The sequence below is a fragment of the Dipodomys ordii genome, unplaced genomic scaffold (assembly GCF_000151885.1).
Source record: "Dipodomys ordii isolate 6190 unplaced genomic scaffold, Dord_2.0 Scaffold64, whole genome shotgun sequence".
Lineage (NCBI taxonomy): Eukaryota > Metazoa > Chordata > Mammalia > Rodentia > Heteromyidae > Dipodomys > Dipodomys ordii.
The window spans coordinates 2,568,189-2,593,734 of NW_012267280.1; the positions used below are offsets into that span (position 1 = coordinate 2,568,189).

A 25,546-nucleotide genomic window follows, 5' to 3' on the forward strand; every position below is an offset into this window, starting at 1 on the left:
GCGCAAGCCGCGCCGAGATAACCCAGATCCCGTGCAAAGGGCCTGGGGTCCCAGGCGGGAGGGCGGGGCGCGACGGGGTGGGCGGGAGACCCGGGGAAGGTGGTGGCCTTTAGCCCCAGACCTGGAGGAGGAGGAGCCGGGAAGGGCAAGGGAGAACAGGCCCGCGAGGTGGGAAGGGAAAGGGCCTGCCGAAAGTCCTTGGAGGCCGGAGCAGAGCAAGGGGGCCCCGAGGGGTCTTGGGGGACACTCGGCTCCTCTTCCTGTGGTCTAGTCGCGAGGGCCCAGAGCAAAACAGGGGTGTGACACAATATCGCCCCAATTCTTTTGTTGCCGGAGCTGGGGCTTTGACGTTTGAGCAGGAGCTCAGAGCTCCCACCGAGGAGGCCCCTGTGGGCTCCCCAGGCACTCACACAGCCCGCGCCTTGCAGGGTGCGGGAAGAGGAGACACACCAAGGCCCGCAGGAGCCGGGGAGCGTGCGGGTGCCCCGGGGAGGGTGGACCCTGGATCTGCGCCTCCCCCCCCCCCCCTTAAACCACATCTCTAGGGCCAGGCCACCTTCTCTGGTCACAGTGTCCCCTAAGCCTTCCATGGTGTGGCCGTCCCGCCTGGACAGGAACGTCGAGTTGTGTTGTCAGGGTGCCTCTCAGTCTAGGACATCCCACTGTGCAATTAAAACCCAGGGATGGCCGCGTGCTGGCGGCTCTCACCTGAGATTCTAGCTAATCCTAGCTTGGAGGCTGAGATCTGAGGATCACGGTTCCAAGTCAGCCCAGGCAGGAAAGTCTGAGACTTTTTGTTGTTGTTGTTGTCAGTCATGGGGCCTGAACTCTGGGCCTGGGCGCTGTCCCTCAAGTTGGTCAGCTCAAGGCTAGTGCTCTACCACTTGAGCCACAGCGCCACTTCCGGTTTTCTTGTGGTTCATTGGAGATAAGTCTCACAGACTTTTCTTACCGGGCTGGCTTTGAACCGCAGTTCTCAGATCTCAGCCTCCTGAGTAGCTAGGATGACAGGCGTGAGCCACCGGCACCCGGCTCCGTGAGACTCCTATCTCCAACTAACCACCAGAAAGCAGAGACAGACAAGCTCTTAGTGCACAACAGACCCCACATGCAGCCTGGGGGGGTAGAGGGGTTCCGGAGACTCTCATCCCAGCAGAAGTCCCAGGCCAGCCTCAGTACCTGCCACCCCTCTAGCCAGCCAAGGGGAACCCTGGGCAGAGATGGCTCTCAGGCGCCACGCCGTGGCCACCCAGGGAACAGCGGTCCTGTTAGGCCTGGGTCTCTGCTCCTCCTCCTCTTAGCCCAAACCAGTTTTAAGGCCTAGGGTCCCACTGCCTCTGCCTCCTGAGTGCTGGGGTTACAGGCAGGAAATCTCTCTCCCACCCCCTGCCCCTCTCTACCTTTTCTCTGTTTCCCACAAGCTTCCCTTCCGGAGACTCCCCATTTTTCCCCCTATGCTGGGGCTTGAACTCGTGTCTGGGTGCTGCACCTGAGTTGTTTTTTTTTTTTTTTTTGCTCAAAGCTGGTGCTTTACCACTTGAGCCACACCTCCACTTCTGGCTTTTGCTGATTAATTAGAGAGGAGTCTTAGTATTTTCCTGCCTGGGCTGGCTTCACACAGGAATCCTCAGGTCTCAGCCTCCTGAGTAGCTAGGATTACAGGCGTGAGCCACCGGTGCTCAGCTCTTGATTGAAAACTTTGACACCTGAGTAGTACCACAGCAGGAAGGGGACAAGCTGAAATGTGTGCGCTCTGGACATTCCTGCGAGATGGGCTGTGAGGGGACAAAGGAGCCCCCAGGAAGTTTGTCCCAGGGCCTTAGGCAGTGACAGAACCATCCCCCCCCCACCCCACCTGTTACAAGACAACTATAGCAATCACTTAGTGTTAACTTAGGCTTTATTTACTTGTCAATTGTGGGGCTTGAGCTCAGGGCCTGGGTGCTTGAACTCAGGTCAATCATGGGGCTTGAACTCAGGGCCTGGGTGCTATCCCAGGGCTCTTTTGCTCAAGGCTAACACTACCACTTTCAGCCATGGCTCCACTTAGGGTTTTCTGGTAGTTCACCGGAGATAAAAGTCTCACACTTTCCTGCCCCGGCTGGCTTTGAACTGTGATGATCAGATGTCAGCTTCCTGAGTAGCTAGGATGACCAGCACCAGCGATGGGCCTTGGGCTTTATTTAAAATGAATGCCTGGGATTCCCCCGTCTAGGAAGAGCCCAGCTGTGGGCCTGAGCCGGGGCGGCTGCAGGTGGACGGGCGGTGTGACAGGACGCAGGGAGGGCAGACACGCGTGCACTTGATGTAAGTGGAAAACATTGTGGAGGACACCATTTATCTGATTTTGCCAGGTGCTTTTTTTTTTTTTTATTGTGCCAGCATTGACGTTGGGGCCTGGGGGTCATCCCTCAGCTCTTCAGCTCAAGGCTAGCGCTCTACCACTTGAGCCACAGCACTACTTCTGGCCTTTTGCTTATGTGGTGCTGAGGAATCGAACCCAGGTCCTCGAGTATGCAAGGCAAGTGCTCTACCACTGAGCCACCTTCCCAGCCTGCTGGGCCTTCATTTTTTTTTGTTAGTCATGGGGCTTGAACTCTGGGCCTGGGCGCTGTCCCTCAGCTCTTCAGCTCAAGGTGAGCGCTCTACTACTTGGGCCACAGCACCACGTCCGGCTTTTTCTGCTAACGTGCTGCTGAGGAATCGAACCCAGGGCCTGCCTCATGCATGCGAGGCAAGCACTCTTATCACTGAGCCACCTTCCCAGCCCCTTCATTGTTTTTCTTATCCGTCTGCAGTGTGAGTCTGAAGGGCGTCTGGGGCGAGGTGCCCTGAGTCCTGCGACTCCCATGGGCCCCACTTGCTCCGCTGCCAGGTGGGCAGACACCCAGGTCTGGGGCGGCTCTGGGGAAAGGCAGGGGGACAGCGGGCGCAGGGCCGGGGACCAGGCGGCTGCGCTTGAATAATGTCTAGGCAGAGCGAGTCATGAGCGGAAACCTTGTCTTAAAAACAGCAGAACAAGAACACGTTTATTAAAAATAAACAGAACAGTAAGTTCACATTGTGTTGCGCTACACACGGCAGGATTGGCTTATTTAAAAGACGCCCCAGGTCAAGGCTGCACCGCCCAGAGCAGCGCCCGGCCTCCCCAGGCATGTGCTGCAGGGTTAGTAACGGCGGGTGAAGTGGGGGTACGGGTGGGGATGGGGGGGTGGGATTCGGCCGCCCCGGTCCTGGCCGGCCACGCCACCACCTTCCAGGCCAGCCCCGGGAACCACGTGGCCCTGTGGGTGTCCGCCGTGCACGAAGCCACCGCGCCTAGGAGCAGAGCATATGCTCAGTCCCAGCCCGGCCCAGCCAGGCAGCGGTCAATGGTGGGGATGTGGGGATGGCAAGGACCCCCCCCCCCTGCCCCAACCCACCCGCTGCAGGGAGGGGTGTGGTCCGCTCCTTACCCGGCCACGCCGCCCCGACTTGCCACCATGTGTCCCGGCCCCGAGGGCCCCACCAGCCCCCGCTCCGCGCCTGCAGGGAACACGGCCGTCACCCCGCCGCCAGCTCCGGCGCCCCACACACCCATGGGCCCACCCGCCCTCACAGTACCTGGCCACCGCGTGTGTTCCCGGGCCGCCGTGCCCGTGTCCACCGGGCCCTGCCACGCGCGCACCTGCGGCTCCTCCAGCCGAGGGTTGTGCTCAGCCCACTCCCGCGCGCCCCTGGCCGAGATAGACATGCAGTCACTGTCCCGCGTGGGCAAGCCCGTGGGCAGGAGCCTCACACCTCCACCGCCACGCAGTCCACATCCACAGACAGGAAGTGGGGTCATGGGAGCAGGGAGTTGGGGAGAGGGAGGTGCAGGTTGTCTTCTGGGGGTGGTGGAAATCTAAAGTTGACTCAATTGATCGCTGAAAAGGCCAAAGGTGGGGCAGGGCGCAGGGCCTCGGCCGCAGCCCCGAGGCCGGCGCGGCACTTCCAGCAGCCCCAGCCACACGGCCAGCCGGGCGCCAGTGGCTCACACCTGTACTCCCAGCAACCCAGGAGGCTAAGATCTGAGGATTACAGTTCAAAGCCAGCCCAGGCAGAAAAGCCGTGAGACCCTGATCTCCAATAACAATAACAACAACAACAACGAAAGAAGCTGGCCTGGAGGTATGTATCAAGTGGTAGGGCATCAGCCCTAAGTCTTCAGCTGAGTGAGAGCATGAGGCTCAAGGGCTGGGTGTGCACTTGCCCAATATGCAGAGGCCCTGGGCTCCATCCTTGGTGCATGCGCACACGCACACACACAGGAGAAACCCAAGAAGAAAGGAGCATTAGCGGGTGGGAGCTGGGGTGCAGGGTTTACCCCCGCACGGCTCCAGGTCACGGCTGAGGCCGGGCTCTCCCTTCCCCCAGCAGGGGAGGGAGTGACAGAGGGAAGGCTCAAGGCCGTGCAGGTGGCTCAGAGACCCTTGCCAGCCAGCCCAAGGTGGCCAGAGCCCGTGCTGTGTGGGCAGCGGGCGCTGCTCCGGTGCCTATGACCCATGCTGCCCAAGGCCAGCCCCGACAGCAGGGACTATGTCACAGACACTGGGGCCCTTCCGTGCTGAGCGGGCTGGAGTTTGGGGAAAAGCCCACAGGGAAGAGCCTCCTGCCTTCTGAGTTGGGGCAACAGGTGCAGGACCCCCAGAAGCCTGGGCAGCCACTCACCTCGGGGGTGGGGGTGGCCCCCGGCCTTCACTCATCCTCTTGTCAGAACCATAGCCTCCCCAGGTGTGGCGGGAGTCTCGGCCATGGCGCTCTGGTCCTCCGTGGACATGGCGGTCATCTGAGTAGTGCTGGAAGGCAGGGAGGGACAGGATGTCACCAGAACTGTATCCCTGTCCTCTTGAGGCCTGGGCAGAGCCAGGCAGGCTGCCCGCCTCCGGACCCGAGGACTGCATGAGCGCCAGCGGCCCGCCCGCCTCACTGGCAACCCCCTCGCTGTGCCTGGAGCAGGACAGGTTCAGGCTCCTTCCTCTGCCGCCCTTCACAGGCCCAGCCGCATCATCAGAGGACACTGGCCTGGCTCTGGGCCTGGGGGCAGGCACAGCAGCTCTCCTTAGAACAGGAGCTGCATGGCTGGCATGTCGGTCAGGTGGGCATTCAGCTCCACCTTCGGAAAGCAGGCCCTTCATGGCTGCCGTCTGGGCACGGGGCCTGATGGGCTCCTGACCGAAAGCCTCCCCACGCAGGACCCGTCCTCACCTGCCCGTCCCGCTCTCCCATCACCGGCCTTGACGTGTCCCTCCTGCAGCAAGAAGAAGATGGAGCTGAGCCGCAGCCCTAGCCCAGCACCCGGCCCTGGGAGAAGATCCAGGGAGAAGTCCTTGGTGGGGCTACAAGAGGCCCAGATGACTGTGGCCTCTGTCACCAACCTCCCACTGGCTCCGCTGCCCCCTGCCCCAGGTCTTCCATACAGGCAGGCCAGGTGAGCGGCAAGACAGGAGCCCTCCCTCACATGCCAACGCAGGGCTGCCTGCTGACAAACCACGTGGCCCCCACTAGGGCCTGCCCTAGCTGGCCTCACCCCACAGCCTCCCGCAGAACCGCGATGGACTGTGACCAGTGCCGGCCAGGCCACGGCCCAGAGCCCCGCACAGCCCCGCTGGCTGACCCTCCAGGACTCCCTGGGGACCACACCACACCTGCTGCCACCGGGCAGCGCTGCAGCACCTGTGTGGGCGGGGACGCGAGCCGGACGGCGGGAGGGTGGCCCGCTGACCTGTCTGCAGCGTGGTCCTGGTACTGGCCGCGGTCACAGTGGTCAAAGTCGTGGAAGCGGTGGTCGGGCCGGGGGAAGCCTGGGCGGTACCTGTCCTCCATGGCCGCGCGCTTGCCTTCAGGCCAGTAGGCGTCATCTCTCCTGGTTTTGTTGTAGAGAGATGTGGATGAGGGATGGAACAGAATGAGGGGGAAACGTGGTGGGGGGGACACAGCGGAAGGGGGGACACAGTGGAGGGGGAGGGGTCCTCTCCAGACCCAGGATCATTTCAAACATCCTGCTGGGCTAATCTCTACATCCCATCATTATCACTTTGATTTGATGAATTAAAACCCCCTGAACTGCCAAGAGGAAAAGACTGCTGTGAGCAAATGTTCTCCCGCGGCCGCTCCCTGCCTGCGAGCAGAGGTGCGGGGAAGGAACGGCCGTTCCTCCTGCCCTGCGGTGCGCGTGGCCGCCGCGGTGCCACCTGCCCTCCCCATGGGTTTTGTTAAGCGGGGAGAATTAGAGCAGCGCTGGTGAACTACATAGAGCTCAGGAAGGAAGGCGCCCAACTGCCATCCTCCCCACTTGCAGCAGAAAACAAGGCTCATGGGGAGGGGAGGATGGCTACTGCCAATTAGCAGCTAGGGAAGCTGGAGACCCATAAACCTACTTTCTGCACAGAGGGGGCCGCCGCCTCCGCCAAGGCCCATGTTCTCCGCCTCTGGTCTACCCAAGCATGCCACAGGCGGCCAGAGCGCTTGTGCCAAACCGGTGCATCTGGGAGATGCAGTCAGGACCCATGGGGCAAACAGGGGAAGGACAGAAAGACAGAGCCTCAGCTGGACGCTGTGGCTAATGCCTGCAATCCTGTTAAGCAGACTGACATCTGAGAACTGCAGTTCAAATCTAGGACAGGAAGAGGAGTCTGAGACTCTTGTCTCCAATTAAGCACCAAAAACCCAGAGAAGCTGTGGCTCAAGGGGTTGAGCAACAGCCTTGAGCAATAAAACTAAAGGACAGTACCCAGGCCCTGAGTTAAGCACCAGTAAGCAGGCACATGAGCACGCGCAGGCGCGAGGCACGCAGGCGTGCAGGCAGCCGGGCCCAAGTCTTGCTCAGCAGCACTTACCGGGCTTCCAGGTCGTAGGGCCGCCGCAGCGCGCGCCGCTCCTGCTCAACCCGTAACTGCTCCTGCTGCCTCCGCAGCTCCTCCCGCTCGCGGTGGATGCGCTCCTGCTCTTTGCGGCGCTCGCGCTCCACACGCATGCGCTCCCGCTCCAGCCGCTCGCGCTCCATGCGTTCGCGCTCCAGGCGCTGCCGCTGGCACTCGAGCTGCAGCCGCTCCCGCTGCAGCCGCGCCTTCTCCTTGCGCTCCTGGATGGCCTCCAGCCGCTGCTCCCGCTCCCGCTGCTCCCGCTCCCTGCCAGAGGACGGGCCAGGGCTGTGAGCTCAGTGAGCTGGCGCTACCCCACGTTCCCCAAGTCCAGCCTGGCCCCAGGGCCGCTCACTGACAACCGTCAGCTTGCAAGACCTACGGCATGGCAGGGTGTCTGCTGCCCATGGGCCCAGCCCGGGATGAGGGACTGGGGCGCAGGTGCACCCCAAGTCCTGCCCTAGGCTGGCAGTGAGAATTTTCCCCGCACAAGGTCTCGGCAGCAGCAACGGGCTCCGCTGGGCTCTGCTGCGGCTCTCCCTGCAGCATCTGAGAGGTGATGAGGGAAAGGGGACCCTACAGCTGCAGGGAGGCAAGGCTGGCACACCTGGCACTGTAGGAGAGGTGCCCAGCTCTGGCTCAGCTTCCTGGTAAACTGAGGCAGCTTGGGGCGGGAACCCCTAGGACTCCATACCACCAAAGCCACAGCTTGGACAGTGCATTTTGTGACCCTGCGCAAACCCAGAACAGGATGGCCTGTGCTTGTGCCCCACAGATGTGGCGGTGCCTGCAGCTGGGAAGGACAGCCCCCCCCCCAGATCCCCAAACTCCAGGCCAAGGTGCTCACCGCCGCCGCTCCGTCTCCCGGATCTCCCGCTCCCGCTGTCTCTGGCGCTCTCGCTCCCGCTGCTCCTTGATCTTGTCGAAGGAGAGGATGTCTCTCTTCTCTTTGCTTTCTGACTTACGATCCTGACTCTTGGAGCTCTGTTTACAAGATGGCAGGGTGACAAGAGCCTAAACACTTTAAAAAGGGCCTCAGCTATGTCACCTGGGCTGAACTGTCACTCACGGTCCTCCTGCGTTAGCCTCCCAAAGTGTTCATGAAGAAATGACGCATACTGGAGAGGAATACTCCTGTCCAATATGCATCCTCATAGAACCAACCTGGTGGCACAGCCTGTAATCCCAGCAGGCTGAGGTGGAGGGCAAGCAGAGCTCAGGAGGCCTCAGCTGCATAGTGCGACCATGGAGTCGCAATCCCACCTCTGTCCCTGTCTGCACAGCAGAGACCCAGGCTCCCTCCATGTCTGAACTCACTACTAAAATGCAGCAACTTGCTTGCCCCACGCACAAGGGGGCACACAAAAACACCAGCTGCAGCAGCATCCACACAAGTCACAGCCCACAAGGGGGCAGCAGTGGAACCAGCCAAGAAACTGGGTTTCACTACGCAATGACTGGCTTAGGCCATAGCCAACCCTCAAATCAAACTGGCTGTAATTTTGTGTGTGTGTGTGTGTGGGGGGGCAGTTCTGGGACTGGAACCCAGGGCCTGGACACTGTCTCTGAGCTTTCGTGCTTAAGGCTGTCACTCTACCACTTGAGCCAGTTCACTTTTGGATATTTGGCTGTTAATTAGAGATAAGCTTCTCATGGCCTTTCTTGCCTGGGCTTGTTATGAACCATGCTCCTCAGGTCTCAGCTTCTAGACTAACAAGGATTACAGGTGTGAACCACTGGTATCTAGCACTGGATATGATCACTAATGCCAAACAGGACTCCCAACAAGGAACAAATCTGAATCCTCAACTCTCGAGTATTCTATTTCTGGCCAATGCTCACTTTTGGCCTGGGCGCTGTCCCTGAGCTCTTCAGCTCAAGCCTAGTGCTCTACCACTGAGCCACAGCGCCACTTTCAGTTTTCTGGTGGTTAATTGGAGATAAGAGTCTCACCAACTTTCCTGCCTGGGCTGACTTTTCAACCACAATCCTCAGATCTCAACCTCCTTAGTAGCTAGGATTACAGGTGTGAGCCATCAACACTCAGCTACTTCTGAGGTGTTCTAAAAAGCTGTCTGCCAATGCACAGACCCAGGCTCTCCTCATCAGGGGTCTTCACTGATTTTCTTACTACAATCTTTTGACATTGTGAGCATATAGCTCAGGCCTGTAATTCCATCCACTGGGGAGCTGAGATAGCCCAGGCAGAACAGGCCATGAGACCCATTCTCAATCCATAGCTGGATGCAGTAGTGCATGTCTACTATCCCAGGAGTCTGGGGCTAGATTTGGGAGGATTTTGGTTCCAAACCAGTCCTGGCAGACTGTGAGTCTGCATCTGTATGGACATGGTGACATGGATTTCTCTTCCTTGTCGCTATGGAAACCTAAAAGAAGTGACTGTTTGGGGCTGGAAGGATGGCTCAAGCAGCTTGGCAAAAATGCCACACGAGAGCAGGAGTTCAGAGTTCAACCACTCGTACAGGATGAACAACCACAACAAAAAGCCACAGTAACCCCAAAGAAGGTGGGCCAAATGGAAGGGCGATGTCTTACACCTATAACAAGGTAAAGAGACACACAGTTGGGGAATGGCCCTAAGTGCTCACAGCCCTGGTGGGCCACCAGGGAGAGGCCAGAGGTGACCGGTACTCAGGGACCGAGTTCCACCGAGGCCAACACAGCCACGAGCCTGGCTTCTTGGCTCTCCATTTCAAAACAGAAAAGGTGCAGGGAAAGGTAGAGCCACGTGTAAAGCCCTTCCAGACGCATTTCCCACGGGAACACAGAGCTCCCCACTGTCATGGTGGCCAACGCTGCGTGGGCGAGGCTCCAGGGCCCCCAGCTCCCCATCCTGCCCTGCACATTCGGCTCACACCGCCGCCTGAGCCCACGGGGGAGGGGCTTTGTGGGCAGGAGGCTGATGAGAGCCCTGCCTGCTCCTCCCGTGCCTGTTCCTCCCGTGCTCACGCGAGTGGGGCTCTTCCTTGATCATCACTAACTTAACACAAAGAAGCCGGGCGCTGGTGACTCACGCCTGCAATCATAGCTACTCAGAAGGCTGAGATTTAAGGATTGAGGTTCAAAGCCAGCCTGGGCAGGAAAGTCTGAGACTCTTATCTCCAATGAACCACCAGAAAACTGGAAATGGTGCTGTGGCTCAATGTGGTAGAGTGTTAGCCTTGAACAAAAAAGCTCAGGGACAGCATTCAGGCCCCGGAGTTCAATGTTGACAAATGACGAAACAAAATAAAAAAACCCGAAAAACCTAGGAAAGAAATAGCAGAGCAAACAAAGGGCTACTACACTAAGGAAGCGCTAGGCAGGCAGCTGCTGGGACCAGCCCTGCCCGGAGCGTAAACACAGGACAGGGGCTTTGTCTTGGGCATTTATTGCATGGCTTCGTATGAATGAAGTGACAACTGAGCGTGTCCGGTCCTGGCCCGCTAACGGCAGACCTTGCTAGGGTTTCCAAGGACACAGCAGGTAGGTAGGGCGGCACTGGGTACTCACTCTCTCTTTGGACCTGCTTGCAGTCTTCACGCTAATGATGGGCTCGCCTCTTGACCTGTCCATCATCACAGTGCGCTCTGCAACTCGGCTTCCTTAGAGACAAAGCGCAGTGGTGATAAGCACCAGGGCCGGGGCAGAGCTGAGGCCTTGAAGCCTGGCAGAACGGCGCTGAGCCAGGTCACTGGCCTGGACTTAATCCCATGCCATGAGGCTTTCTTCCGCCAACCTCCACAACTTGCCCCTCATCTTCCTGCCAGCCAGCTTTTTTTGTTGTTTTTGTCAGTCCTGGGGCTTGAACTCTAGCCTGGATGCTGTTCCTAAGCTCTTCAGCTCAAGGCTAGTGCTCGCTCTATGAGTTGAGCCACAGAGCCACTTCCAGTTTTCTGGTGGTTTACTGGAGATAAAAGTCTCATGGACTTTCCTGCCTGAGCTGGCTTTGAACCACGATCCTCAGCCTCCTGAGTAGCTAGGATTACAGACGTGAGCCCCCAGGGCCCAGCTTTCCTGCCAGCCTTTGGAGGCGACTCCAATCACCCCCACCAGGCTTTGTTTCTTCTTGGGGTGAGGTGGGGAAGTCCTGCCATACCCCACCCCGAGCCCCACACAGATACAATGGTACCACAGCCGTCAATGGGAGCTGCTAGGCACTCCAGCGAGGTTAACTCTGAACTGCTGGCTAAGCAAGCCCGCCCCAGCCCCCGCTGGCTGCCTCCACCATACAGTGACTGTGTCTAGCTGACAGACTCAAGATGGAGTTGCTTCACAAGGAACCAGAGGGACATGCTCTGGAAAATGCCAGCGCTGGAGGCAGGGGCCCAGGCCATACAATCCATGGCCCTCAGCTCCTCATGGACGCCGCCCAGCCTCTCCCCATGAGGAAACACTCATCCAGGTCACAATAGCTCGCTGCCCTGAATCCTTCCGCACGCGGCCTGTCCGGGGCCCTTACCAGGCTGCCCCACATCCCGAGAGCTCAGAGCCGACTTACCTGACTTGGCGACTCGAGGTGGACTGGGAGGGCCTGGCTTCAGCTCATCTTGCTCGTTCTCTTCCTTTTTAATGTCTTCAGGCTTTTTTTCCTCCTTTTTCTCAACTTTGTCTTCCTTCTTGATGACAATTCTATTTGAAAACACAGCTTATCAAAGGCTGGTCCCCTAGATTCTGGCAGGAGCAGCCCCAACATGAGTCCAACCCCCCAGAAGCAAGCGAGGAACGCCAGCTCTCGCTCCTCGCCCCTGCTGGCTGAGGCCACTGCGAGGTTACAAGCAGGGACTGGAAGCTTCCCCTCCTCAGCACACTTTTGCTCGTCTGTTCTTTTGAGACAGGGCTTCAACTATGTAGCACAGGCTGGCCTTCAACTTGCAAACTTGTTTCAGACTTTCAGGTACTGCAGGCTAGCCACATCATTATCAGGCAAAAAAGGATTTTTCTTATTAAGAAAACAAGAGAAGAAACACTGCTAGGAATGGTGGTGTATGCCTATAATCCCAGCACTGACAGAGAAATCAGGAGTTTGATGCCACTCCAGGATATACAGAAAGATGTCTCGGACAATAAGGAAAACAAACCAATAAAACAGGGAAAAACTGTGGGACTCAGCTTGACTTGTGTGCTTCCCAAGTTTAGTGGCACATACGCCTGTAATCCTAGCTACCCAGGAGGCTGAGATCTGAGGATCATGGTTCAATGCCAGCCCAGGCAGAAAGTCTGTGAGACTCTTATCTCCAATAAACCAGCAGAAAACCCGAAGTGGCGCTGTGGCTCAAGAGGTAGAGTAGCTGCTAGCCTTGAGCTGAAGAGCTCAGGGACTGCGCCCAGGCTCAGAGTTCAAGCCCCACGACCAACCAAAAAAAAAAAAAAATCCAAAACACCAACTATAAAAAAACCTTCCTCAGGGGCTGGGAACGTGGCTCAGTGGTAGAGTGCTTGCCCAACATGCATGAAGCCCTGGGTTCGACTCCTCAGTACCACATAAACAGAAAAGGCCGGAAGTGGCTTTGTGGCTCAAGTGGTAGAGTGTGAGCCTTGAGCAAAAGAAGCTCAGGGGCAGTGCCCAGATGCTGAGTTCAAGCCCCTAGGCTGGCAAAAAATACCCCTCCCAAAACAAAAACAAACCTATATTCAGGTTGAGGATTTAGATGAGTGTAAGAACTACAGGCCCTTGCTAGGTGCCGGTGGCTCACACCTGTAATCCTAGCTACTCAGGAGGCTGAGATCTGAGGATCGAGGTTCAAAGCCAGCCTGGGCAGCAAACTCCGTGAGACTCTTATCTCTAATAAACCACTCGAAAACCGGAAGTGGAGCTGTGGCTCAAATGGCAGAGCGCTTACTTTGAGCTGAAGAGCACAGGGACAGCACCCAAGCCTAGAGTTCAAGCCCCATGACCGACCAAAAAAAAGAACTACCAGGCCCTGAGTTCTGTCCTCAGCACCATGACACAAACAGCAAATCCCCCACTCCTCACGAAGACCAATCAAGCCTTTGTTTCATACAGCAAGTAAAAGACACAGATTTTCTTAAAATGAAAGAGAAGGCTAATAAAGGTGGGGAAAAAAAAGGAAATTGCTTTCTATGTCCATATAGAAATATCACAAAGAAAACACTGGGTACAATTAGAGGGGGGGAGGGAGCGCGAGTGAGCGAGCACGCGCCAAAGGAAACTTGCCTAATCGCACAAGGAGGCGTTTGGCTGCCTGGGCGGTGAAGGCCACTGGCTGATGGGGCTGCGTCTCCTCCTACACAGTGCATAGCCTCACAGGCTGCCCGCTGGCCCACAGTGCAGAGCACACTGCGTGCAAAACACCAGCTCTGGGAGGTCACACAGTCCATGGCTAGATGGGTCCCAGGATCAATCAAGCTGTCCCAAACAGCTGCCTGAGCACCCTACGCTCTGTAGCACCCGCTGTGCTAGGGTTGAACAATTCCAATGACTCTGAGGAAGACTGGAAAGCACACCTTTCCATACCCCTTTCCAGCTCCTGGTGATGTTGTCCAGCAAGACGTGCTCTAAAACTGAGCCAAGCCCCCAGCTTTTTCCCGTTCAGTTGTTTCAGGAAAGCTCTGTTGTTTTTGCCTAGGGCCGGCCTGGACCAATCACAATCCTACCTATGCCTTTTGCATAGCAAGAACTACAGGGGCACCCCAGGACACTCAGCTTGCTTGTTGAGATAGGGTCTTGATCACTTTGCCCAGTCTGGCCTCAACCCTGGATCTTCCCACTTGCCACTTCCTGGGTAGCTCAGATTTCAGGAGGCAGCTACTACAGCTGGCTTGGAAATCACATCCTTAAAACCTGACAATAGCATGACAATAAACAGAGAGGTTTTAAGATTTCCCATTAGTGGACGGATGGTGAGACCGAGGCCCTCTCAGCAGAGCGTGGACGGGATGGACCTGGCAGCCCGTCACGATGGTAGTTGGCTTTCGGAGCACTGCCAGTTACACCACCAGAGCCCACCTGCTCAGACCACAGCCCGAGGAGATGAAAGCAGAGCCAGACAGGCCTGATTTGGAAGATCTGTGCTCATTTCTGTTTGTGTTGAGGACAGAAATCTTTGGCCTTTACAAAAACAGTGCCAAAGACCCCAGGTTCCTGTGCCACTGTGCCACGGTCCCCAAGCACGGAAGGAACGAAGCATGCCTAGGCGCTTTCAATTTCTCACATCAACATCGAGTCGCACAGTGACATCTGTCAGATACAGTGCGAACTGAGCTGCTGGTGGACAGACCCACGGCCTGGCAGTGTGAGAGCGAGCTCGATTTCTGAGGTCAGGAGGACATGGCGGTGTGCACAAGCAGGAAGCTGAGCACTAAAGAGCCCCCTGCCCAGGGGAGGGAGCCCGTTTTTGTTTGTCAGTCATGGGGCCTGGGTGCTGTCCCTGAGCTCTTTTGCTCAAGGCTAGCGCTCTACCACTTTGAGCCACGGTGTCACTTCTGGCTTTCTGATGGTTAATTGGAGATAAGAGTCTCCTGGACATCCCTGCCAACCTCAATCTTCAGGATCTCAGCCTCCTGAGTGGCTAGGATGACAGGCGTCAGCTTACTTCTCCACTTTGATCTCCACGGGGTGGTGCCGATCAGCACTGGGGAGCCGCTCCTTCTTCACCTCACACTCCTTCCGCTCTGACAGCTTCTTGCCTGCAGCTTCGTTTTTGGCCTAGACCGTCAGAGACAGCAATGGGACAGTGGGGTTTAGAGCAGGGCTGCTGGCTGGAGGGTGCCCTGTGTCTGCAGGGACGGGCAGCCCCTCACCTTCTCCACGGAGATCATTCTCCCATGCAGCTCGGTCCGGTGCAGATGGCCAATACACCTGGTTGCTTCATCAGAAGTCGCCATGGTGACAAACCCATAGCACCGCGCCCCAGGACTGCGGGCGTTGGTCACCACCTTGGCCCCGACGACCTCAAAGAAAAAGGGCACTCACTCTTTTTCTGAGTAAGCAGCACCCACAGAGAGCTGTGGGCTGACATAAGGAAGACCTGAAGGGAGGGTGGACACTGCCAGGTTTGCATGCTCGATACCAGACTGGCTCAGCACCACAGCCCCAACTGAGCCCTATGCTTGCTTCTGCCTCCTGCCTGAGACCCTAGGCCATGGGAAGGGAGAGGAAACTAAGGTAGGTTCCACCTGGGGTGAGACTGTGACAGAATAGGGCACAGACCAAGAGAAGCAGAGGCATAGGGCCCCTGGGAAACTCTAGGCTATAGCACAGATGAAGAACTGGCCATTCATGGGGTTCGGAAGGATCTGTCCTGGAGTTTCAGAGCCTTTCTGAGGTACAGGCTTCACCCTTGGCACCTGGCTGTGTCCCAGGAAACACTTGGGTGCTCACAGGAATAGGAGGGAGCCACACCACTAAAGCTGTGAGGATGGGGTGGGGAGAGCCCCTCCCATTGGGCACAGAGAAAAAGGAGGAAGGACTACCCTGGGGAAGGAAAGATGGCTGGATGGCAGCCTAAACCAGGCTAGAGGTACACTGCAGAAAAGCATGGCTGGGGAGGGAGGGAAGAGAGTGGGAAAGATCCAAACAGCCCTCAGGGGGTGGCGACAGGAGGATGGTGACCTGGAGACCAGCCTGGGCTTCAGAGCCAGTTCCTGTCTCAAAAGAGACAAGAGACTCAAAGCAAGTGCCGAAGGCAGGGCGGCAGGAAAAGCAGGGCTGCAGAGGCCCGGGGACGTGGAGGGAGAGCCACAGGCCAAGGTGCCCGGGCCAGAACTGAAGGCAACCAGTGCTCAGCCCAGAATACAGCAGCAATGCATTGAGACACTCACAGAAAGAAAAGGATGGCAGGGCTTCCCAAAGACTGGGGGAGGGGCAGGGCACCACGCTGTCCGTGAATGAGCCGAGAGCTGCCTGCGCACACACAATCAGTCTACTGGATCGGTGAGACAGGGTGACGCCAAACATGCCACAGGCACCCAAGGCTCAGCACCCAAGGAATGACAAATGTGGACCAAAGAAGGAAATGAACAGGCCCAACCCTGAGCACCAATGTCCCTTGGGCACAAAGAGCAAAGCAGAGTGGAGCGGAGCAGCAGCGGGTGTGGGGAGGCTGGGCCCTGGGTTGACAGGGGGCTCAGGGAACAGCCCACGTCAACCAACCATCCTCATGAAGGCAGCACTTCAGGCGAGAAACAACACCCAAAGAGCGTGCCCACACACCTCACCATCCCCCGCTGTCCACGGGGCACAGCTTCTCAGAGCACCCATATGTCCTCATCTACAGCCCTGAGCCTCCTCCAAACACCAGTTCCTGGGCAAGGAACCTGTTGCTGAGGTGAGACTGCCCAGTGGCTTCCCAACAGCCAGGGCCGCCCCAGCCCCGCTGTCTCAGCCCGACGCGGGTCTGGAGCCACTGATCCTAGGCTATTTGTCGGACGACGCCATGTTAGTCCTGCTCAACACATCAACAGGTAATTGCTCAGCACAAGTGACAATTAACTCTCCTGGGGACTGGCGTAGGAGCACACCTGAGCAACAGACAGGCTGGAGCCCCACTTTCCCAACACCTAGAAGCCAGAGCCTTCCCCTGGGGGCCAGGCCCCCGCACGGAGCACGGTGTGTCGTCATCAGGCAGCACTGCTAACTCCAGGTTAGCACGGAGCTGGACTGCCCATTCCGTCCAGTTCCTACACAAGCTTTGAAACCACCAAGCTCTCCCCTTGCGAGGTGAGTGAGCAGTACACGGGCGATTCACTTCCAATGCTACCGCACTGCATCTGTCAACTATGCACCTATGCTGCCACCACAGAAAAGCCGCGTGTGCCCACACAGGCAGAACGGGGCTGGGCCTGCCAGCCTGTGTTTGCATTCACAGAGGCTGTGTGTTCACACAAGTCAGAGCCACAGGCCCCAGCAGCAGCACTACACATCTGTACCCACTGAGCAGCGGGGACACAGGTCATGCTGGCGGCCATCGTGACGTCACCAGTTTGCTCCAGGCCAGCAAGCCCGGCCTGCTCCGCCCGGTAAGATCCTATGAAACTGACAGCAAGAACTAAGCTCAAGGCTCTTTGTGGAACACATACCTTCCCATATTTGCTGAAAAGGTTCTTTAGGTCTGTGGCACGTGTGGAAGAGGACAGCCCACTGACCCACAGGTTGCGTCCAGAACTGCTGCTCATGCGGCCTGCTGGAAGGGAGGTAAGGACACTTCAGCGTGAGATGGAGACACGACGTCACAGAAGCCCCCCTACTCAGCCCGTCTTGCCCTCCCCCCCCTTCTGCCTTCACTTCTGTCAGCACAGGGGTAGGGACAAGGAGGGTGCACAGCAGAAGCTGGGGATGGGGTCCAGGGCCTGGAGCATGCCCAGCAAGTGCTCCCCAGGCCATACCTCCACCTTTGTAAGCCCACTGGAAGACTGGTGATGCTCTGCACTCCAGCAGAACAGCAGTGTGGCTGCGCAGGGGTTAGCTGGAAGTGGCCAGAGGTGGCCTGTGCTAGACTGCTGTCACTAAATGTCCCCAAGGGAGCCTGGCTGAAACATCTGATCACTGAGACTTCTCAGGAGCCCACGTGGCTCACACAGCACGTGGGGCAGATGTGACTGGCTCACAGGGGGACACCTGAGGCCCCGCCTCCCCAGCCCCTCGCTACTCAAGGGGAACCCTACCTTTCTCCTCCTTAATGATTGGCTTTATATCTTTTTCTTCCTTAAAAAAGCTAGAAACAAAAGTTGACGTTATTCACGCATGAAAAAAGAAGAAAGGGAACTAAATTAAAAGTTATGATTTATGAGCTAAAACTGAATACCTACCAGAAAATTAGTCTGAAATAAAATTTCGACAGACACCTTTGCAAGTTTCTATTGGAAAATCTGACCCCAAAAATGCAATGTCAGATTCATGAAAGTAGATTTGATTAAGCTGAAGATAACAATTACCAATTTAGGAACACAACCATAGCAGGTTGGGAATGGAAAAAGAATGAAATCGCCCATCAAAAATGCACAAATAAAACATCGTTTGGAAGTAATCTAGAATTTCAGCAGTGTGGCTGGCCAACTGCGGACAGAGAACCAACAGCTTTATGCGTGTCATCATTAAATGACCAATGAAAAGGAGATAGCGTCTGGTCTAAAACTGAGAAACAACAAACCTCATTTTCTGATCAGCGCCCTCACTGGTTGAGGACTCTTTAGGAGCCGGAGGGACTTCATTACAAGCTTCAAACTCAAACTTCTTCACGTCTTCTTTGCTATCTCTGGGCTCGGGGCTCGGGGCTTCCGTGGGCGCTTCTGCCAGTTCCTGGCTACAGGCCTCCGCCAGCTCGGGGGCTGCGCTACTCTGCTCAACTGGCTTCTCCTGCCCTACAGGCTCACAGTCCGTCCTCGCGCCTTCGCCTCCTGTCTGCTCCACGGGCTCCCTTTTCACTACCGCTAACAGGGTGTCTGCCTCGCTCCACTGAGCGCGCGGTGACTCGTGGGCCACTGCTAAATCTCCCTCCTCCTCCTCCTCCTCCTCCTCAAGCTCTTCCTCCTCCTCCTCCTCTTCCGGATGGGCGCTGCCAAAAAGGTCCTCTTCCTCCGCCAGCTTTCTGTCTGGCCCCACGCTACTTGTATCCTGTGCAAATGGCTGCTCCAGCTCGGAACCTTCTTCTTTTACTGGCTCAGATTTACAAGTTTCCCCCAAAATGTCGAGTATTTTCTCATTTTCTACGGATTTAACAGGAATAGAATGGCACAAGGTTTAATTACCAGGGAAATAAAGCAATCACAAATGCGGAACGGGCACGGCTGCCACACTAACACCAAGAGAACCGCTAGCTACACAGAGATTGGAAAACCCGCGGTGCACACAGTGACACTGTACACTATCTGCGCTTGCTGCCACCGGCCGCTAGGCTGCGCTAGGCTATGTTATGGGGAAAGGAAAGACCCCCAGCCTAAAGGCTAAAGCACGGGGCTGCTTCTCAGGAGTCTTCAAGGATTGTCAAGGATGGGTCTTCCCACTTCTTCCCAGTGTGCAGGTGTGGGGTGCATGCTCCAAGGGCAAGTTCTTCCTTTGTGGAGGGGGTGGCGGTCAGTGCAGTGAGACAGAGCAGCTCTTCTGTCGGCAGGAGACAAATGCAGTCCGGAGGGGCACAGTACGTTGGGAGTTGGCGTGGGGAGATTCGGCTTCTTCTTCTGGGATCCAGTCCCTTGCTGATTAAGGGCCCTGGCGCCAGCCTTAACCTGCCTCACCTGCCTCAGTGACAAGTACTGCAGCGCCATATCACAAGATCTGTTTGATGTGTGGCAGCACTGAGGGCTGAGGGACTAATGTGGCCCGCCACGTGGTCAGGGGTGCACACCAGCACGCGTGACCAGTGCGCCCGGCTCAGGGCCAGAGCAGTACTTGCACAGATCTGGTGATACGAATGGGTTTCCAATCTCTGACCCTCTCATGGTCTGCTCTGTCCACCACTAGGGTCAAGGACGAGACCACAACACAGCTTATTTAAAATAGATACACCGATTTCAACCTTCCCAACCCCAATGCCGCATGGCCATGATCAGTACCTGGCTCCAGGGGCGGCTCCTCAGCATCCTGTGAAAGAGAAGAAAGCAGCAGATCATAGTTCATGTGCAGCGGTGGGACCGCTTTCTACCCCTTCCACTCTGACAGCCCCAGGCGTGGGCACACCACCAGCTCCTGGGGCATCCTAAGTTGGCATGATGCCCGAATGCTTCCACTGAGCAGACCCTTCTAGGAGCTGCACAGGTCCCTGGTAACTTCCATCACAGCCAGTTGGAGAAGAAAGCCATTTTCCCAAGCCCACTGGCTAGGTAGACCTAAGACCTTTCCCTCCACCCCCAGGAGGCCTCGCGAGGTTTCCTGCTGGGTGGCAGCAGGGCAGCCTGTTCTCCAGTTGCTGCCCCTTTGTCTTGGGCTTCACCCCATCCTTTCCACTGCACTCCATGCCACACCAGGCCACAGGTTCTTCTGAGAACCTTCCAGGTACTTCTGCAAGTCCTGTGACACTTCGCTACAGGCTCTGGACTACATTCTCCACCCTGCTATGCACTGTGCCCGTTGCCCACAGCATCAATGCCCCAGGCATCATTTCTGTGGACAGGTGTGAGTGTGTCAAAGGCTCTTGTGGAGGCCTGACATTCGGGAAGAGAATGGTGGAACGCGCCACTTTTAGCTAGCTGGGGGGGAGGAGGGCATGCTTCTGTAGGGCAGCAGGAGATAATCTTGCATTGAAGCTTGGGCTTGGCCTCAGTAACCAAAGGGGATTCATGAACTCACACACGCATGCGCTTCTTTCACACTGTGAAAACCAAGTTCCTACCACACTCCCAGCATTACGAAGGCACATGGAAAAAGAACTTACTGGAGTTATGGTGAGGTGCAGCAGCGAAGCATCCGAGGTATTCTCAAAACCCTGCCCGTCCACCTGAAAAAGGACGGGCAACATTACTTGATGGAGAGCAGGAGTGGACGCCAAGGCCAACACGATCCCTTGCTGTTCTCTAGGCAACTTTCAGAGGGCCCTTCACCCCCACAACCATGGCTAGCTGTGCCCGTCACAAGCCACGGCAGGGTTCAGGTGCTGGCTATGGAGGGAGGAAATGGACTCCCAGGTCTGCCTCTCCCCACCCCACCCCCCCGCAACCACAGTGCAGCTCCATGCCAGCAAGTTCCCACCCCCACAGTACTCAAGTGGGTGCTTTCTTTTGGGAGATAATGTGTGCACACACACACACACGCTTTCTCCCTGCTCCCCCCACCCCTCTCTCACGCACGCGTGCACGCAAGGGTTTGGTGCCGGTACTAGGGCTTGAATTCTGGGCCTAGGTGATCTCTACCATTTTGGGCCACAGCTTCACTTCTGGCTCTCTTTGTTTTAATGGTTAGAGACAGTCTCATGGATTTTCCTGCTGGCTTTGAACTGTGACCCTCAGGTCTCAGCCTCCTGCGACCGAGGATTACAGGTGTGAGCCCCTGGCTCCTGGCCAGGCTACGTTATTCAAAACACATTTGACAAAACCTTATCCTCTATTATTACTGAACAAAAGGGGAATTGGTCATCTTAAAAGTTTTTTTTTTTTTTACCAGATTGTGAGTCTTCTCCTTTTCCTCTTCAGTGTAGGTGGCTGCTAGGCAGGCACTCTACCCTAGGGTACACAGGGTTTCTTTCTTTAGCCCTGGCTGGCCTGGAACCCTCCTGCCTCAGCCTGGGATCATAGGCAAATGCGACCGTGCCCAGTATTGATACCCTTACCCTTTTTCTCCTAGATTTGAACCCAGGACCTGGATGCCTCTACCGAGCTGCTCTGAAGAGAAGCAGCTTCTAGCCGCCCCAGGCCAACTGCAGTGTGGCTGGAGCTGGGACGTGGACTGAGCCCTAGGTGGTATTTCCTACATTCACTTGAGTATAGCCACTGTCACCAGTGGCTGCTTGACACGGGTGACATGGGCAGGAGCGGAGGACAACACCGCTGTTGGTCTGTGCCAATATCAGCTACCTCACTGTACAAAGTTACAAACCATCTCTGACTCCTCTCTCTACCCCTATCTGCTGAAGAGAAAGCCTTCACAAACCGCAGCGCCCACTCTTTTATGTCTGGCGAGGGCTAATGCTCACTGGAGGTGTCATTAACAGCTCTCCCGGTTGTTTAAGTCAGTCTGCCTGGACCCGATCTAGACACGACTGTGCCGGGCCTGGCTGGGCGCCCAGTCAGCAGCCCTGGCCGGCTGCTCCCACAGCCGCGTGGCTCCAAGTTACCTACAGCGTGTCCCGGGAGCTGCGCTGGAAGCCGTCCCAGCTGCGCAGCCACGTACTCTTTACTGTCACAGAAGGAGTCGAAGGTGCTGCCGCCGCTGTCCCCGACGTCGGGAGCCCTGGTGTGCTCGGCCTTGGGCCTGGCCAACATGCTCACGTCCACCAAGTCCGTGGGCTGCAAGGCCCCCAGGCTCGCTTCACCGCCCTCCTGGAGGGGAGTCAGGGAGGCTGTGACCCCAAAGCTCAGCAGGGACCGCTGCCACTGCCACCTCCTTCCCCGTGCCCTGCCTACCTGCCCATCTCTAGAGTCTTCTTCCAGGCCGTTGTCTTCGGTGCCTTCCTCTCCCACCTTCTGTCCTAATTACAGAGTAATTGTTCAGTCAGGTAACACTCAGCCCTCACACGGCTCACGGAGGACCAGAGTTCCACGCTGGTAGGCACGTCTGGCAAGGACAACTACAAGTGGCGTTCTTCTGTCACAAGCCACTTGACCTCACGCAGAGCCAGGGGTGAGCTCTGCCAGGGCAGCGAGCCCCATGAGTGCAAGCATTCAGACCGCTCACCGGGGCTGAGGGTGTCACCCCCTCACTCCACACTGGGACACACAGCCCAACACCCACATCCACTTCCATCAGAGGACTGCGCAGGGCACGGTTGGCAAACATAAAGCCCCATCCACCACACACACACCCTAACCAGCCTGGACCGTGTGCTTCACCACATCCTACCACCCCACACCCCACCACTCTTCAACTCAGCAACTGCTTTTGTGAGGCCAAAACTCCAAGGCCGCCCTGGGTGGGAAGCTCGCTGGCTTCTGTAAAGGCAGAGAGACTGCACAGAGACACACCCGGACCCCCTGGGAAGCGGGCCTGCTGAGACCTTAACAAGACAGGGGGATAAGGTGCCTGAGCCTGTAACTACCTGGAGCCAGCCCAGGAGCTGAGCAAGACTCCACCTCACAAAACAAGTGACTTAGTGCAGCAGTGTGTGCCTGCCACCCCAGCGCTGAGACACGGCAGATACAGACGACTATGTGCCAAAGCTGATCAGGAGAAACAACTCTAGCAAAAAGTGCTGGAGGTGTGGTTCAAAGGGCAGAATGTTTTTTTCCAGTACTGTGTGTGTACTTATAGCCTCGCCACCCAAAAGGAAACCAAATGAAGACACATTTGCATATATAGGTGGCACAGCAGCTGTTTGGCAGGGTTGGCACCAACACCTAGTAAGAGTGCCTATGGAATGCTCACCACTACGCCACAAAGCACGTGTCAGGCAGGAAGCAGTGTCAATACCATTAGATGTCACAGGGCTGGCAACCTTTCAAAAACTATTGTTTTCAAGAACAGGAAAAATCACCAATCAAAACAAACTCTCAAATTGCATTCACAAAAGGTGTATGTGTGGTGTCCACACCCACAATTCCAGCCCTTGGGAGGCAGCTGCAGGAGGTCGGACTTAATAGGCCAACTTGGGCTGGGTGATGTTGCAAAACTGCCTCAGTTGTATAGGGGCGCCCAGTCAGAGCATAGCCCAGGGGATAATAACCCTCAGACTGGGGCTGGGAAGGTGGCTCAGTGGTAGAGCGCTTGCCTCGCATACACGAGGCCCTGGGTTCCAACTCCTCAGCACCACATAAGCAGAAAAAGCCGCAAGTGGCACTGTGGCTCAAGTGGTAGAGCGCTAGCCTTGAACTGAAGAGCTGAGGGACAGCACCCAGGCTCCACTACTGACAACAACAACAAACAAACAAAACAAAAAACCCTCAGACTCAGCAGTGGCCTTCTACTAAGATGCTTCTATCCTGCTCTCATAAGGCAGAAGCTTAGCAGCTGCATACTTGCTTAGCAAATGCAATGTCTGTGCAGCACCCCCATACAACTGAAAATAAGAATACCACTGCACCAGGCACAGGTCCAGCTACTCAGGAGGCTGAGATCTCAGGGTCATGGCTCAAAGCCAGCGCTGGCAGGAAAGTCTGTGAGACTCTTTTTTTCCAATTAACCACCAAAGAGATGGAAGCAGAGTTGTGGCACAAGTGGTAGAGCACTAGTCTTGAGTAAAAAATTCAGAGGCAATGTCCAGGAGCTGATTTCAACCCATAAATACCCACACCCACCCACCCAAACTCAAGAGCATTTCAAGCACTCCCATTCAAGTGAACAGCACCCCCAGCTAAGGGGTGTTTTGTCTGCAAGTGGTGGTAATAGTGCAGACATCCTGAGCAGTAATGTGGTGAACCTTACACTTGGGTTTGAACTCAAGGCCTGATGGGCTCATTCCATTTGCTTAATCAGCTGATGCTTTACCACCTGAGCCATGCCTCCAACCTAACTTTTTATCAGTAATTTTAGAGATGGAGTCTCAAGGACTTTTCTGCCTGGCTGGCTATGACTCACAATTCTCTCAATCTAAGCCTCCTGGGTGGTCAGGATCAGAGGTGTGAACCATTGGCACAGAACCTGAACCGCACACTTCTAAATGACTAGATGCAATCAAAGATCTCCCCTCCCCCACTTTTGGTCAGTCATAGGCCTTGAACTCAAGGTCTGGCCCTGTTCTTAAGCTTTTATGCTCAAGGCTATCGCTCTACTAGTTGGAGCCACAGCTCCACTTCTGTATTTTTTTTATGGGTGGTCGATTAAAGAGTCCCACAGGCTTTCCTGACCAAGCTGGCTTTGAACCATAATCCTAGATCTCAGTCTCCTGATTAGCTAGAATTACAGGCATGAGCCAGAGTCAGGATTCACTTTGCTTTTTGATAGTTAATTGGAGATAAGAGTCTCACTGACTTTCCTGCCCAGTTTGGCTCTGAACTATGATCCTCAGATCTCAAGCCTCCCGAGCAGTTAGAATTACAGGCATGAGTCAGCAGTGCACCTGATCCACACCTAAGATTATTGAACTATATGGATGAATTGTTCCCACAAGAATTCACAAATAGGGCTGGGAAGGTGGCTCAGTGGTAGAGTGCTTGCCTTGCATGCATGAGGCCCTGGGTTCCATTCCTCAGCACCACTTAAGCAAAAAGCCACAGGTGGTGATGTGGCTCAAGGGGTAGAGTGCTAGCCTTGAGCTGAAGAACTGAGGGACAGCGTCCAGGCCCAGAGTTCAGGCCCCACAAACGACAAAAAAAAAAAATCACAAAGAGGGCTGGGAATGTGGCTTAGTGGTAGAGTACTTGCCTAGCATGCACAAAGCCCTGGATTCCATTCCTCAGTACTATATACACAGAAAAAGCCAGAGGTGGCTCTGTGGCTCAAGTGGTAGAGTGGTAGCCTTGAGCAAAAGCAGCTCAGGGGCAGTGCCTAGGCCCTGAGTTCAAGAGCCAGGCCTGCTTCCCTGCACGCCCCCCCTCCCCCCCCAAAATTCACAAATAGGGCTGGGAAGGTGGCTCAGTGATAGAGCGCTTTCCTTGCATGCATGAGGCCCTGGGTTTGATTCCTCAGCACCACATAAGCAAAAAGAAAAAAGCCAGAAGTGGTGCTGTGGCTCACGTGGCAGAGCACTAGCCTTGAGCTAAGAGCTGAGGGACAGCACCCAGGCCCAGAGTTCAGGCCCCACGACTGGACCCCCCCAAAAAATTCACAAATATGCTTTCAGGGTTGGGGATAAAGCCAAACAGATAGCCCTGAGTTCCATTCCCTGTAAACCCCAAAAGAGTAAGGGTGACTTAACATTTTCATAGAAGTAGAATTTTTTTTGGGGGGGGTGTCGGTCATGGGGCACTGTTCCTAAACCCTTGCTCAAGGCTAATACTCTACCACTTTGAACCACAGCTCTGCTTCTAGTTTTTGAGTGGCTAATTGGAGAGAAGAGTCTCAGGAAGACTTTTCTGCCCTGGCTGGCTTTGAACCATGACATGCAGATCTCAGCCTCCTGAGTAGCTAGGATTACAGGCGTGAGCAACCAGTGCCTGGCTAGTGGCCTTTTTTTTTTTTT

The 25,546-nt window shown here is 56.0% G+C and overlaps 1 protein-coding gene across 1 annotated transcript in view; it reads right to left on the reverse strand.

The window, feature by feature from the left end:
- Positions 1 to 3,003: 3,003 nt before the first annotated feature.
- Safb2 (scaffold attachment factor B2) overlaps positions 3,004 to 25,546 on the reverse strand; it is a 27,202-nt gene continuing 4,659 nt past the window's right edge. The window contains exons 2-21 of the mRNA XM_013022657.1: positions 22,455 to 22,486; positions 21,897 to 21,961; positions 21,612 to 21,812; positions 20,213 to 20,275; positions 19,395 to 19,422; positions 17,993 to 18,548; positions 17,508 to 17,557; positions 16,923 to 17,023; positions 14,646 to 14,795; positions 14,438 to 14,550; positions 11,383 to 11,513; positions 10,395 to 10,486; positions 7,729 to 7,865; positions 6,858 to 7,148; positions 5,744 to 5,884; positions 5,227 to 5,269; positions 4,690 to 4,817; positions 3,604 to 3,716; positions 3,456 to 3,525; positions 3,004 to 3,318 (exon numbers count right to left, since the gene is read on the reverse strand). Coding sequence (XP_012878111.1) covers positions 3,168 to 3,318; positions 3,456 to 3,525; positions 3,604 to 3,716; positions 4,690 to 4,817; positions 5,227 to 5,269; positions 5,744 to 5,884; positions 6,858 to 7,148; positions 7,729 to 7,865; positions 10,395 to 10,486; positions 11,383 to 11,513; positions 14,438 to 14,550; positions 14,646 to 14,795; positions 16,923 to 17,023; positions 17,508 to 17,557; positions 17,993 to 18,548; positions 19,395 to 19,422; positions 20,213 to 20,275; positions 21,612 to 21,812; positions 21,897 to 21,961; positions 22,455 to 22,486 — 2,656 coding nt within the window. The 3' untranslated portion in view covers positions 3,004 to 3,167. The remainder of the gene's footprint in view (positions 3,319 to 3,455; positions 3,526 to 3,603; positions 3,717 to 4,689; positions 4,818 to 5,226; positions 5,270 to 5,743; positions 5,885 to 6,857; positions 7,149 to 7,728; positions 7,866 to 10,394; positions 10,487 to 11,382; positions 11,514 to 14,437; positions 14,551 to 14,645; positions 14,796 to 16,922; positions 17,024 to 17,507; positions 17,558 to 17,992; positions 18,549 to 19,394; positions 19,423 to 20,212; positions 20,276 to 21,611; positions 21,813 to 21,896; positions 21,962 to 22,454; positions 22,487 to 25,546) is intronic.